Source organism: Crinia signifera, chromosome 6 (assembly GCF_055691185.1).
Source record: "Crinia signifera chromosome 6, ASM5569118v1, whole genome shotgun sequence".
Lineage (NCBI taxonomy): Eukaryota > Metazoa > Chordata > Amphibia > Anura > Myobatrachidae > Crinia > Crinia signifera.
In genome coordinates this window covers 75,700,032-75,715,825 of record NC_139222.1, presented here as the reverse complement: position 1 = coordinate 75,715,825, position 15,794 = coordinate 75,700,032, and the positions used below count along the sequence as shown (strand labels likewise).

Here is a 15,794-nt window from a genome sequence, read left to right as displayed (position 1 = left end):
ATGTGTGTCATGTGTATAAGGGCATTAATAATGTGCAACATATGTGTAAGGGGCATTATGTGTGTCATTATGTGTATGAAGGGCATTAATAAAGGTTGGCATAATGTGTAAGGGGCATTATGGTTATAAGGACATTAATAAGGGGCATTACTGTGTGGTATTATCAGGGGTGCCGAGAAAAAGGGGTAGGGGGTACAAATTACCCAGGCCAAAGTCTGATGGGAGGGCCCAGTTGGGACCCCGGCCCCTTCCCCTTAATCAGCTCTTCTGCTCTGCCCAGCACACACTGATTTGTGCTGAATTGCAGTGTGGCCATGGAGGTGGTTAAAATACACTATTTTCTCAGGATTTTTTTCTAAGGGAATAATGTGAGGAGTAATGTATATAACTAGGTAAAGTGGTACTACAGTGCGATGTAACGTGAATAAAGGACACCATCGCATGATATAATGTGAATAAAGTTGCACTACTGTGTGGCATAATTTGAACTGGGGGTAAAATTGTGTGGCCATGCCCCTTCCCAGCAAGAACACACCCCTGTTTGGGCCGCACACCAAATGTGTGCACTGTTTCTATTTAAAATATTGCGGGTAGGAGCACCAAAATGATGACTTCTATGATGAGGGTTGATGGTGCTGGGAAAGGGGAGCAGAGTCAGAGGCGGAACTAGTGGTGGGGCTAGGGGGCACCAGCCAAAATCTTGCCTAGGGCGTCATTTAGGCTAGGGCCGGCTCTGTGAGGAACAACACCCATCTCTAGAGGGTGATCGTTTTAGGAATGCCTTTCTGTACCCTAACCATGTAGTTGCAGCAAGGTGCTAGCTGGGTGTGCGGAGATGATTAGCCCAGATGACAGAAGATTAGTCTAGAAAGCTTAATGTGGCTTCTTCGCATTTGATGTGGTGACATAATGCAATTTAGTAAAAAAATAAAATAAACGGTGAGCAGAAATTTTGACTCTTGCTACACATTAGTAGGAGTCCATATGATAGATAGGCAAAAGTCTATACGTTTGTGGGATTTTCTCACATGTTTAACCAGCATTTGCATGATTTAAAAAGCACAGCAACATCTATTGGGAAGAGTTACCTATGTTGGGTGCATCAGAGTGAGACACCTTGCCCGTGTGTGAACCCGCAAAGGTACTAGATTGTACTGATGATGGTCACAGAGTATACAAGTAGCCTTAAAAAAACTGGTGTTGAACCATTGTCATCAGCGCTGCCATCAGAAATTGTGTGGCCCAGGACTGACAAAATAGGCAGTGCCCTTTTCCCATACTTGAACAACTGGAAAGCCTGGTGAGACCTGTGTCGGGAGCACTGGCTGCACTACTCTACATTGCTTCAAGGGAAATGTAAACTGTGTGTGTTCAGTGGTGTAACGCTGCAGACCCCGTGATGGCGGGGAGGCACTGACTAAGTGTGGGCACTGGGGATACACCCCGGGTACGCTGCCCTACCTGGGCAGCGTGAAACGACAGCACCGCAGTGTCCGGGAACTGAAGCTCTGAGAGCAGACACTGTGGACGGACAGCGGCGGCTGAGGCCACTGATTGGCTGACAGAGAGCGCTCTCTCAGCCAATCAGCGGCCTATCTTTTGAATTTTCAAACTCTGCCACCGCTGTCCGTCCGCAGTGTCCGCTCTCAGCACTTCAGTTCCCGGACACTGCGGACGCCACACCAGGTCCACTTCATGCTGCCCAGGTACGGGGTACCACCTAGCTTCCCCCTGCATCTATCTGTCCCTGCCATGGTGGTGGGCAGCGACAAAATTTTACCGTGGGGGGGGGGGCGCATTATTTGTTGTTATGCCACTGTGTGTGATGTGAAAGAGGTAGGGGCAGATTTATTATTGATAATGCAGCTGTCAATCAGGTCCTAATTCAAATTAGAGGCTGGGTTTGAAAAATGACCGGAGCTGACTGGCTGATGCGTTATCACCTTCTACTTTATCACTACTCCAGGCTTAATACATCTGACCATAATTTCTCTGACATTGCAAGCTAGTCTGTGAATTTCCTAATTTGTTCATGAAAAAAAAGAAAAGAAATGAGGATGTTGCATATACTTATTTATAATCGGTGCAATGTGTGTGGTGCACATAGGCCCCGGGTCCCAGGGGGGCTCATACTGCAAATATTGCACCCTCTCCAGAGTCCAGTGATGAAGGCAGCAGCATTGCCATAATCGCTGGAAAAATGGCCATGGTGCCAATATTTGAAGTTCCTCGCATGCGCAGTACAGTCTGAGCCCACTAGCGCTCAGACTCTACTGTACTGTGTCCAAGAGCAGCGCTGCGGTGGCCGGGAGAGAGGAGGGGGCTGAGTGGCTGAGTAGATGAGGCTGCCCACTGGCCTCCTCTCCTAAAGGACCTCTGCTTACGCCTTTAGGAATGTTAGTTCTCTTAATACCATAATTGAGTAATGGCTCTGTCAGATATATCATCCAGCACATAAACCCACCAATGGGTATCCTCAGGCCCACACTTTACAAATTAAACACACTTATCCATAACTTAACCTTAACCTAAATAACTTAACCTAAAATAAAGACACGGACACAAGTGCTGGCGTTTCAAAAGAATGTCAAATTTATTTTGACAATTAAACTATATGACTATAAATGGTGGTGGCACTAAAGAACGGTCAGTAGAGGAAAATGGGGTTAAAGATCACTATGCATACACACATCGCTGGTAATCACTCTCCCTGGTCAGCCATCCAGGCAGGTGGTGTGGCCATCCCCCGTGCAGAAGCATGGCCCATGACAATCGATGTCAAGGGAGAGTGCACCCCACTATCTACACACACACCGAGTTCTTAAAGAATGACCGTTTTTTACCGCTGCCGAAGAAGAGAAATAGGGAAAGGGTGTGTGGGGCTTTGCAGGACAGAGGGAGATCACTCTGGCACGTGATCCTTCCTAACCTGCCTAATCCCTCCCCCTACACTGATAGGCCTTATGCCCACCTTCATTAACATGTCACCTGACAGCTACTAAAGTGCAGCCTGCAGGAACCCAGCAGTGGTTTATGTTCACCTCATTGCTTAATCAGCATTCTGTGTTTCTTAATGCTGTATTGTCTTTGCCAAGAAGTGCAGTATCGTGAGTCATAGATAAACCGATACTGCTGATCAGAGAACGATACCTGTCGGTCACTGGTTTGTCTTTCTGCACCTTGTGGTGTTGATGAAACATGATCCTGTCTTAAACCTCAAAATCAGAAAATTGTGACATCTGCTTCTGGTAAACAGGATGCACAGACAGACCTAAGTACAGACTGTCAGATCATCCTATTAAGCACATATTTTACAGCACAGCATTACAGGACTACAATAATTAAAGGGAAGATACAGATGGAGCCCGGCTTGTCTTTGCAGGGGATGGCGACGCCAGCCGCCATCCCCCATCTGTATCTGCTAAAGGGGACGCGCGCGCACGAGATGCACGCGCGTCCCCTTCCCCCGGGTCCCCGCAGGCTTGTCGGCGGTCACCCGGGGTCCCCACCGCCTCCCCGCATCCCCCCCTAACGCTTCAGGGAGACGGACAGGTTCCCGTCGCCCCGCCGCACGGAAACTGAGACACATGTGCGTCTCAGTCAGATGGAGAGCCGGGCTGCTGGCGGATCGCCAGCGGTGACTGTCTGGCGATTCGCCAGCAAGAGGGAGCCCAGCTCCTTCTGTAGCTGGATGTGAAAATTTCCAAAGGACTGTACAGTGATGATACTGTATGTGACATGCAGTATCAAAATAAGAGTTTTGTGTTTCTTTGAATGAAATGCAAAATATGGCAGGTTTGTTAATGGGGGAAATGGATTATAAAATAATCCTCGATTATGGATGTTTTAAGGTAGCACGGACGTTTTTTGGGGCAGCACGGACAGTTCCCACCATGACCCTAACTGTGCGAAGTTTGTATATTCTCCCTGTACTTGTGTGGGTTTCCTCCCACAATCCAAAAATATACTGGCAGGCTAATTGGCTCCCAGCAACATTAACCATATAATGTTTGTGTGTACATGTGGTAGGGAATATAGCTTGTAAGCTCCACTGGGGCAGGTACTGATGAGAATGTTCAAATATTATCTGTAATGCGCTGCGGAATAAGTGTGCGCTATATCGGAAACTTTTAATAAATAAGGTGTATATTCAATTATATACCAAAAATTGTTGTTTAAAACGTAGAGAGGGGGGGGGGGGGGGGGGGTTGTAGGGCTGGGGTGGTATTATTCAATTTCTTTAAGCACCTTCTTAGAGTACAATTTTTCATAATATCTATAATTTCTGGAAATACTGTCTGGATTTTTTTATGAACCACTATAACTTCATCCCCCCTCCAAGCCACCATGACTGTTTAAGTAGTTAAAAGTTTACAATTGGTTCATAACTTCGGCAGTGCTTTCCTCATCCTCTGAAGTTCTTATATACTGTACTGAAGTTTTCATCCTACTGTGTGTGAGGTGCTGCATGTAGTGGGGGAGAGGGGCTGCCTGGGTATGTGAGGGGTGATTGTTCAGTTATGTGTGTGCCGTTTTAAGCTGGATACACACTAAAAGATTATCTGTCGGTACTTATGTAATATCTGGGCTCCCGTTTTTCTTATGAGACCGCGTGCGCTTGCCACGCTTCGGGCACGGTGGCTCGCTGCGCTCGCCACACTATATAAAATCAACTCCATGCGTAGTTGGATAGTAGGGGTATGAAAAAATGTGGTGCATTTAACATGGGAGCCCAGATAATACATAAGTACCTATCTGTCCTTACTGCTTGGAATTAAAATCTGGTAATATATTTGGGCAAACGACAATTGACCATTTGCTCCCAAACATTGGAAAACAGACAAAAATGGAAATTTAAACAAATTGGTAAAAATCTTTTTGATCTAATCAATTTATCTTGAAGACCATTTCTGCCCATTTTCTGTTTTAATTAATTATAGTAATTTTGCTTCCATACATTTCCAGATTGTAATTTGAACCAGAAAGATAGGACAGATAATCTTTTAGTGTGTGTACCCAGCCTCCAGACAGCAGCAGAGGCAGGGAGGAGGTGAATGGATGCCTATGTGCGGCATCCATTCACCTCGCAGATGGGGCTGGGGGGTGCACGGGGGCTGGGGGCAGCCCATCAGCTTAACTTGGTGATGGGCTTGCCCCCAGCATGATGATCGGCGGTCCCGGCCCTTGGAGATGATGTCATCTCCAAGCTTCGCCCCCGTTTACACTAGCACATTAGTGTAAACGGTTCAAATTCCGGGATCCGACCTGGCTTGGATCCGTGTTCCAAATGCTGGGTCGGATCTGGGTATTGGTGTAAAAGGGGTATAAGTAGCCTCAGAATAGATTTGTTACCAAAGCACCTATATGAATTATTATAGCTTTACAACGAGTTGGATCAAATCTTGTTACTTAAGTGTCCTTCTAAACAAAATTCAAGTGGTTTAGTTTTTATTCAATGGGCATTGGTTTTATAGTTAACAACACATACTTCATACTTGCCTACTTTCAATTTCACCTCTCCGGGAGAAGCCCAGAGAGGCAACATGTCGGGGGGGGGTTGGGAGCAAGGCTGACACCACTTGGCCACGCCCCCATGCCGTATATCTCAGTGATTCATCGGGGGTGGGGCTTAAATGCCACGATCGTATCATTTTAGCCCCGCCCCCTCTCTGTGGACCCGCGATTTCAGGTAATGAAACCAGCGGGCAAGGTGGGAGTGGGGGCTATCTCCAGAAGGCGGGAAACTTGCCCACCTTCCCTGGGGCCCAGGAGAAGGAACCGATTTCTGGGAGGCTCCCGGCCATTCCGGGAGGGTAGGCAAGCCTGGTCTACTTCCTATAGGCATTCACATGAAGTAGTTGTTCATTTCTCCAGATGTTATACAAACACAAGGTTCTAATATTTCAAATGACAATAGTCTTTGTTGTCTCGTTTTTCCTCCTGCAGATCAGATAACAGCGTTCACAGTTTCAGCCTTGCATTCAAAGTATATTTGTTCTGAAGGGCAGGACGTAAACCTTACATGCATCATCACTGGGCACCCAAAGGATCAGCACCACCAACTGACCACACACTGGACTATCATTAAAGAAAGAAACCCAGGCTGCAGCGAGAAGCACCATTCCCACAACATGACAGATATCAGCCATCACAAGGCAGCGCCAGTGCACAGCAAAGTGATTCATAGGACTCTTACCAATATCTCCCAAGTGAACAGTGGCGGCTATTGTTGTTTTCTCTTTGAGATAGATAAAAATCATCATCACACGCATGTAGCTCACAGTTATATAGAGCTTCAGGTGAAAACAGGTAATGCATTTTATATCCTAAACTACCTAAACTAAATCTTGAACCTAATACAAATACCCTTGAAATGCACTTTGGCTGTTAAATTGAATTGTATGACTTTATACCTCCCAGCTTTTCATTCTGTGGGAAAGGGACACAGCCGCAAACCTGAAAATAGGGTGTGTGGCCTATTGGTTAGGGGCGTGGTCTATGATCCCACAAGGGCACACCCCCATTTAATGCCACTTATGGTCAATCATTAAGAGGCAGGTGGACAAACAAAAACCCACAAACTCTGATAAACTCCAAGCAATTATTAAGCAATAATGGATGGCCATCTGTGATAGTCATAGTAAAATATGACAAAAATGGTTAAAAAAAAAAATGATGCTGCAAACTTTGTGAAAACAAATACATGTATCAAAACATTTGGCCATGGCTGTAGAGGGGACTAGAAAAGAGCAATTTATTCAGATACAGCATTCACTTGGAAAACTGGACCAAACCTAGCAGATGTTTGAGCAGGGGATATACGGTCGAATGGTCGACAGTCATTAGGTCGACATGGGACAAGGTCAACAGGTGTCTAGGTCAACATGGGTTTTTTGACAGTTTTTTGAGCCGACATGTGCCGACAGGCGGTATTTCATGCCCTACCATCCACTAGGGCGTGGTGGGAGAATAAAATAGTGTGCCGAGTACAGCGAGTGTGCACCTAAAACCGTGTCAACATTCGAGTAAAAAAAACAACAGTAAAAAAAAACCATGTCGAAATATTGACTGTTGACCTAACACATGTCGACCTAGACACCTGTCTACTATGTCCCATGCCAACCTAGACCCCTGTCGACCTAAACCCATGTCGACCTACAACCCTGTTGACCTTCCAGTATGTTGACCTAATGACTGTTGACCAATTTATGGTCTATTAAACGATCCCATTCCTTCAGCAGCAGGGAGAATGGTTGGCTCAGTGCAGTCTATCCTATCATGATTAGATTTAAATTTGCAAATGGACAGGTCTTTAGACTCATTACCAGGTAATTTCCCTGGATCAAAACGGCTTAAAAAAAAACACTTTTAGGCAGTTCCCTATTACTTTTATCACACACACACCAACTTCTGTTTTAAAGGAATGCGGCAAAACCACCTATCTGAAGTCAGATGATCAGGTACAGTGATTTCCTGTCTCAGTAGTTTTGAGAATGCCTCTTTGTGCAAAATGTTAGCATTTGCGTGCAGTGTCTCTAGTGCACATGGTCCCATGAGTCCAAGAGGGCCCACACCCTGTAAATACCCTTTGTTTTAATACTCTCATATGAGGAGTCCTGTCTCACAAGCCCTTTTTCTCAAATCACCAGGAAAATGGCGCAGTGGCCAGTTTCCCAGCATTTTCCGCATGCATAGCAAGGAAACATCTGGGAAAATGGCTGCTGTGCCATTTCCTGAGACATACGTGCATGTGCACTGAGTCTTTCCCCACTAGCGCTCGGACTATTGAGCTGCCTACTAAAGGGCCCAGATGGAGGAGGCTGCACATGTGCCTCCTGCTCTGTTAATAAGCCTCTGAGCGCATACAGCATACACAAACAAAATAGCTATGAGAATGTGAATACCTTTTGCTATAAGAAATCTGTTACTGTAATGTTCCCATAGGAAATCTACTCTTTCCATCTCAGACTAGGTAGTAACAGTGACCTATTGTTACTTTGTTTGTACACAGTGTAGTCCAGTCATACAAATTTCAACCTGTATGATTTAAGTAAACTCATGGCTATCTGTTAATACAGCAGAGGTCCCTCCCATAGGGGCAGATCTATTAAGCCTGGCGCAGGGATAAAGTGGCTGGTGATAACACAGCAGACAGTCAGCTCCTAACTATAATTGTTTAAAACAGTAACTTGACAGTAAGGAGCTATTTGCTGGGGTGTTATCACCAGTTACTTTATCACCACCATGCTTAATAAATCTTCCCCATATAGAGAGAGCACATCTGTGCATTCTGCAATGGTATCTGGATGATCGGTCAACAGGTACAAAAAAAATCAACAGATGAAAGGTTGACACGTTCAAATGGGACAATGATCTACACACGATTGGTCAAAAGTTTTGTGGGTGGGGTTTATACATTTCCCAACTTTTGCTTAATTTACTGTACATATGAACGCTGATTGAGAATAACCACCTTCCCCACAGTGTGCCGAGCAAAGCGGGCACACTTAGGTACCAGTTTCCACTGATTGTAAACACGTATGATTAAATATAGAAAATGACACTCAAAACACAAATGGCATCAACTATTGTCATATCAGGTTCAGATGTACTAAGCTTGAAAAGTGATATAATGGAGAGTAATAAAGTGCCAGCCTATCAGCTCCTAACTGCCATGTCACCAGCTGGGTTTGAATAATGACAGTTTTTGGCTGGCACTTTATAACTCTCCATTTTATTACTTTTTCAAGGCTTAACTCTTTCAGGTCCAACTTCTAGTCAGGCTCAACAGCCCTAGCGCTAGTAGCAGATTCAGTGGTGAGCCACTTTAAAAGAAGAACATTAACATTGTTCAACGTTCAATGTAGCCCATTTTTGAATAAAAAAAAAATACAATTAATTAAAACCAAACTTTTTGAATTGCCGAAAAAAAAGAGCTGCAAAGGGTTAATACATCTCCTCGCCCCCACACTTTTGACCCTGTCGACCTTAACGACTGCCGTCCTTGTTGGCCTAATGCACAGGTCTTCAACCTGTGGCTCTCCAGATGTTGTGGACCTACATGTCCCAGCATGCCCTGACAGTTTTGGCATGCTCTTATAGGAAATAATGTGGCAATGCATGTTGGAACATGTAGTTTCACAACATCTGGAGGGCCACAGGTTGAAGACCCATGGCCTAATGCATAACAACCATATGGAGTCATGGGCCCCATACATCACCAATCACAATTTATGGATTTCCAAATACAGGGATTTTTTGGCCAGATAATTGGATTTTACAATCTATCTAACTTTGCCCACACATTACAGATTTATTTCAGTGATCGGCAGATTTTTCCATCTAAAGATTGCATCTTCATATCTGGAAATTGCCCAATCGATTGCTGTTCATAATGTAAATAGATGAAGAAGACGAATTGGGAATGCCCACACATATAAAAAAAGATCTGCAGATAATACCAGATTATTAAACATGTTTAAAAACCTGATTAAGCAATCGATTGGCGATTTTGATTGGGATTGCCAAAAGGGGGAGCCCACACATCTAAAATTAATTGTGGCAATCATCTCCATATCTGAAAATTGTCACAATTAATTGCTGATGTATGGGGCCCTTCAACCTAATGGCGGTCTACCGAGATCTACTACATCACAGCCTCTGTAATGCCAAGTAACCAACAGCATTTTGAATGAGGTTGTACCATTTTTTTAAGTATTAAAACAGATCACAATATTTTTTTTTCCCTTTTAATCAAGAAAGGAATCTCTCTCTGGTTGTGGGTAAATAAATCAGAGACAGGGGTGACTATTTATGGAAAATATGAATAGTTGCTGAAAACGTAAAATATTTATATTGTACATGACATCGTTTCACATACCTGGTGTTTTGGATCTGTTCAAGAAAACACATTTCTAGCTCACCGATGTTTCCACAACTGACTTGCATCAAATATGATTTTGCTTTATGTTCTAGGCGATACTAATCTTCGGGTGTGCTCCATTGATGAAGATAACGATGGTAAGAGCATCCTGTGTAATGCTACTTTTCAGCTGTTGTTGAATGAGTTCCCAGGCTTCTTCGAAGCATGGTCTACAATAATATCACAAAATCGGGCTCATCACCTCATAACTTAAGGTGCCTATAACTGCCCAGCCCGAGTACTAGAATCTCTATAAAGCCTATTTTTCTATTCAATCACACAGTTGATTTCGTGACTTATTTAGTGCTGTCACATGAAGACTGCAGATATGTTTACATGACAGTTCTTGTCAAACAACATTTCCTGCCAATCCTGATTGAGATATAACAGGTAACTGTGTAGGTAGCTATCAGTTCTCAATCAGTGGTTAGAGTAGGGCTGGAAGATAGGAGTTACAGCAACACTGCCTCATTTAACGATGGTTACACACTAGAAGATTTCTCTGAATCTGATCAATTGGATCTACAGGTTTATCTACAATCGTATTGGGCTCTCAATACACGCTGACTGATCAGTCAGGAGTGGACTGACATGACAACTGGGTGGGTGCTTCTGCATGCACCTGCCCATTGGGCTATCCCTGGTGGCTCCTGCAGCGGCTGTGCGGGCAGTTGGCAGATTGTATATCTTTAGATATACAAGGCATCGACTCAGGGGCATATCTAGAACTTTCACCCCCACACAAGAAAGAGCAAGGGGAGAGATAAATGCCGGGATGTACTAAAATGGAAATGTTGTAAAAACCCAGCAATTTCTAAGTCGCTGAAGCCCCCCCGCTGACAGATTCTCACTGTGGAGGGTAATGCCCCCATAGAAGCCTTTGGGCTTCTCTCCACAGCCCTACTGCATGAGGGATTGGACATGGATGCCCCGCAGCCACAGGTGTCTCTGTGCATACACAGACGGACTCCTGGTTCACAGACCCAGAAGTCCAGGCAGTGGCGAGGATTGCGTAAGTGCTGCCCTTTGCATTGCTCATCACATATATTAGTACATATGTGATGAGTATTGTAACATTGGGTGGCAGGAGTGAGACAGAGAGGCAGGCGAATAGAAGGGACATGGGGAAGAGGGAGTGAGGGGAGGCAAGGGGGGTGAGAAAGAGATAGGCAGGGAGATAGAGGGGGTTGTGGGGATGAGGGAGGGAGTGTGGGGAAAGAGGGGAGGCAAGGGTTTGGCGTTAGAGGCAGTAAAAGTGGCGCTGTGCACACCTCACAGTACAAGTGGCGCTGTGCAGGTCTCGTTCTCACCTGCCTTCTCCTCTTCTTCTGCATGTCATGTCTGTACGCAACCCTGTGGGTCTCATCGACGCTGGTATTAGCTGGCTCCATCATTGTAAGGTCTCCTGTGCCCCGGCATTGTTGGGTTGTGCGGTGTGCCAGCTCCTTCAGTGGATGGTCTCATGTGCTCTGATATCGGTGGGTTCTGCTGTGCGGTGCCTCTGGCAGCAGCTCCTGTCATGTGTGTCCTGTTCTGCTGCCGCGCTGCGCACTCACTCACACGCTGCTGTTAGTCACTGAAGGGGGAGGGGCGGAGGGCCATGATTGCGTTGAAACTTTATTAATCTAAAAAAATAATTAAAGAGGATGCAGGGGATAGCCTGCTGGGACCTCGGGCCCCATAGCAATTGCATCCCCTGCACCCTCTGTAGTTACGCCACTGCATCGACTGCATTGCACAGATGACTGAATATATCTGTGAAGAATGCCATTCCGATATATCGCTTGTACACACTGGCCAATGTTCCATCCATAGATGGGCCAATGTGTACGCACCTTAAGCTGGATACAAACCTAAAGATTTATCTGTCCAATCTGTCTGATGGGAACAAAAATCTGGTAATGTATGGGAGCATATGACAAGTGACCATTTCATCCCAAACACTAGAAAACAGACAATGGCCATTCAGACATATTAGTGAAATCAGTCTGACTTAACAAATGTATCCATCCAATATTTTTAGCTTTACTGTGCTTAGGAGCAATCGGTCAATTGTAATAAGCTCCTATACATTGCCAGATTTTTGTTTGGGAACCACAGATTTAGATCCTATCTAAGTTTTGCTATGGGGCCGGGAGATGCACTATTTATGGGTATATCAGTTAGATATGGCTGCAAATTTTTGCATATTTATCCAAAACATAATTGCCTACTTTTGAAAACTAGTTTCAGGGAGATTATAGTTGGAAATAGAATTTTGCACAGCGCCCCACTGAGGGGGCGTGTCATGCTCCACCTAAAGGGCGTGTTTAGTTCCATATATGGATAAATTGTGAAAAGAGATTGTGAACGTGGCACCTAGAAGCGTGGATGTGTACTGCTACATCTGAGAGGAATCTTTTAAATGACATATCCAAATGTAGATGAGCCCCAAAGCAGTTAGCAAGAGCTACTATACCTGGAAAAGTGCTAGTTAATGGCACTGATGGTTCAATGTAAATATATCTATCTCTTTTTTCCAGAACATTTTACAGTGTAATGTGGGCTAGGTGAAATGAGGGAGATTGCTAGACCAATGAGGGAGAGAGGGAGATTGCTGCTATTTCAGGGAGTCTCCTGCAGAATGCAGGAGGGTAGGCAACTATGATCCAAAACGTAGACAAATCATTTGCCTATTGTAATTGCAGTGTGGATGGGAGCCAGGATGTTACTAGAGTTTTGGGGCCTTTTAGAAAAAGTTTTAAAGGATGCACAAGGATTTGCAGTAGCACCCTCATTCATCTTAAAATGCCATCCTCCTCCGTTTAATTTGCTGCAACTGCTCAGACACTATGACAACACAAGTTCATTTCCACTTGGAAAAGAATGTTCTAGATGACTGCAGACACTGCCCAGGGTCTGGGCGGTTGCTTACTGGAATCTGGCAAATGAGCAGGGGCGGGCTGGGCCGGGGGGCAGAGTGCCATATGCCCCCCGGGCCGCTTACCCACCCACTGGCTGCGGGCCGTGCTGCGGCTGGATCAGCTTCTCCAGCCCTCCTGCACTGGCCGCGGCTTACAGAACACGGCCGCGGCTACAGGAAAATGGCCGCCGGCCCCCTGCACTGAGGACATGTTCTCAGTGCAGGAGGCCGGCGGCCATTTTCCTGTAGCCGCGGCCGTGTTCTGGAAGCCGCGGCCAGCGCAGGAGGGCTGGAGAACCTGATCCAGCCGCAGCACGGCCCGCAGCTAGCGAGTGGGTAAGCGCTCTCCCCCCCCCCTCCCTCACCCCAGCATATGTGTTTCTGTCACTGTGGGGGCATATCTGGCACTGTGTGGGGGCATATCTGGCACTGTGTGGGGGCATATCTGGCACTGTGTGGGGGCATATCTGGCACTGTGTGGGGGCATATCTGGCACTGTGTGGGGGCATATGTGTATCTGGCACTGTGGGGGGCATATCTGGCACTGTGGGGGCATATATGTATTTGGCACTGTGGGGGCATATGTGTATCTGGCACAGTGGGGCATATGTGTATTTGGCACTGTGGGGGCATATGTGTATCTGGCACTGTGGGGGCATATGTGTATTTGGCACTGTGGGGGCATATCTGGCACTGTGGGGGCATATGTGTATCTGGCACTGTGGGGACATATGTGTATCTGGCACTGTGGGGGCATATGTGTCTGGCACTGTGGGGGCATATGTGTATTTGGCACTGTGGGGGCATATGTGTCTCTGGCACTGTGGGGGCATATGTGTCTCTGGCACTGTGGGGGCATATCTGGCACTGTGGGGGCATATGTGTCTTTGGCACTGTGGGGGAATATGTGTCTCTGGCACTGAGGGGGCATATGTGTCTCTGGCACTGTGGGGGCATATGTGTCTCTGGCACTGTGGGGGCATATCTGGCACTGTGGGGGCATATGTGTCTTTGGCACTGTGGGGGAATATGTGTCTCTGGCACTGTGGGGGCATATGTGTCTCTGGCACTGTGGGGGCATATGTGTCTCTGGCACTCTGGGGGCATATCTGGCACTGTGGAGGAATATGCGTATTTGGCACTGTGGCAGAATATCTGGCACTGTGGCGGCATTTGTGTCTGGCACTGTGGGGGCATATGTGTATTTGGCACTGTGGCGGAATATCTTGCACTGTGGGGGCATATCTGGCACTGTGGACATCACATTGTGCGGTGTAATGGGCATCATGGTATGGGGCGTAATGGACATTACGGTGTGGGGAGCATTGGGTAATTGCCATCACAGTATGGGGTGTAATGGGCATCAAGGTGTGCAGCATAATGTGTAATTAGCATCACAGTGTGCGGTGTATTGAGTAATTAGCATCGCAGTGTTGGGCGTAATGTGTAACTGGCATCATGGTGTTCAGCATAATGTGTAATTGGCATTACGGCATGTGGCTTTATGTGTAATGGGTATTACAAGGTTCGCTAAAATGTGCAATCTGCAGGTACACAATACAATCATGGTACAGGCAACGCCCCTTATGATAGGCCACGCCCCTAATTTTTCGGCGCGCCTACGGCGCGCAAAAGCATTCCTTCCGACGGTGACTTGGCTGATTATGGGCCAGTGCTCTGGACTTGCCCCCTAGGCTAAAAGTTGCCAGCCAGCCCCTGCAAATGAGGGGACCCGCCCACAGCAGCTGGTACACCCCAGATAAGTCTGCAAAGTAGATGTGAATAAACTTTGGAATACTGTATATACTGTATTTTGATAATTACACAAGCTAATCATCTTTTAACTTGCTACTTCTGTAACTTATCTCACAGTATGCTTGGTTCTGATCAGTGGACTTATACAATGTTATGAGCATACACTATAGTAACCAATACACATATTTAAATAATATACAAAGCTTTTTTTTTTCTTTGTTACAGGCACAACAGCAGCAGCATTGGCGATATTGGCCTGTATTGTTGGAGTCCTTTGTCTGCCTCTTATACTAGTACTAGTCTATAAACAAAGAAAAGCAATCACCAGCAGGCGTATGTATTTCACAGATCTGCAATATCTGTACTGTAGATAATGTAGATTTCTCTCAAATTCATTGCAAGTCCCCATCTCACCTCTGGCCCCATTTTCCATCTCTCTCTCAAAGCAGTCCTACAGTATGGCCCTTATTCTGATTGACGCGGACTTTACCGCATACTTTCGGATCGCGTGTTTACGGCGTCTGTGCATGCGTGGAGAACGCAACGCGCATGTGCCACGCCTTGACTCGGTACCAGTTCGGCCAGATCCCGTCCAGAACTGTTCACCGCTATCATTCGGGAAATAGGGGCGTATTATGGGCGTCATGCGGAATGACACATGGGCGTAGTTTCAAAGTGGGCAAAACGGGGCGGAAACATGGGCGGACACGGGGGAGTACACTTATGTTGGGGGGCGTACATTCGGAAACCACTCCGAATGCACGCGATCAAAAAGGGCAGAAATGTGCGGTGTCCACAAGTGTACTATTGCTTTGCGGACACCACTCGTTCATGCGCTAGGCGAACGTACGCCTAATGACTACAACCATTAACACCTGAACCCAATAGAATCTACTCCTTTACTCATTACTCACTAATAGGACGCTTGTCAGTGCTTTAATTGAAACCATTGCACTTCAATTGCTGTAAGGGTTAATGTGTGCAATGCATGTGTTAGGCATGCTTGTAAGGATATATTGGAATCTAATTGATTCCAATTCCAAATAAGCAGTTTTTTATGAGGATAGGTAATTGAATAAGTGGGTCATGTGATGTATAGCAGAAGATACTTCATAGTGGGTTGTTTGGCGTAAATACTCCGCTTACGTGCGGTAGCACCGCTTGGCTCCCGTTCGGATGCGGTATTCCCGAGCATACTCTGTAATACTCTGTAAT

The 15,794-nt window shown here is 46.0% G+C and overlaps 2 protein-coding genes across 4 annotated transcripts in view; one reads left to right on the top strand and one right to left on the bottom strand.

The window, feature by feature from the left end:
• The window catches only part of CDH23 (cadherin related 23), a 914,269-nt gene that overhangs the window by 134,695 nt on the left and 763,780 nt on the right, over window positions 1-15,794 (bottom strand). The window lies entirely within an intron of this gene.
• Window positions 1-15,794, top strand: part of VSIR (V-set immunoregulatory receptor) — a 37,614-nt gene that overhangs the window by 15,401 nt on the left and 6,419 nt on the right. Inside the window, exons 2-4 of the mRNA XM_083146303.1 lie at window positions 5,947-6,309; window positions 9,976-10,020; window positions 14,805-14,912. Coding sequence (XP_083002429.1) covers window positions 5,947-6,309; window positions 9,976-10,020; window positions 14,805-14,912 — 516 coding nt within the window. The remainder of the gene's footprint in view (window positions 1-5,946; window positions 6,310-9,975; window positions 10,021-14,804; window positions 14,913-15,794) is intronic.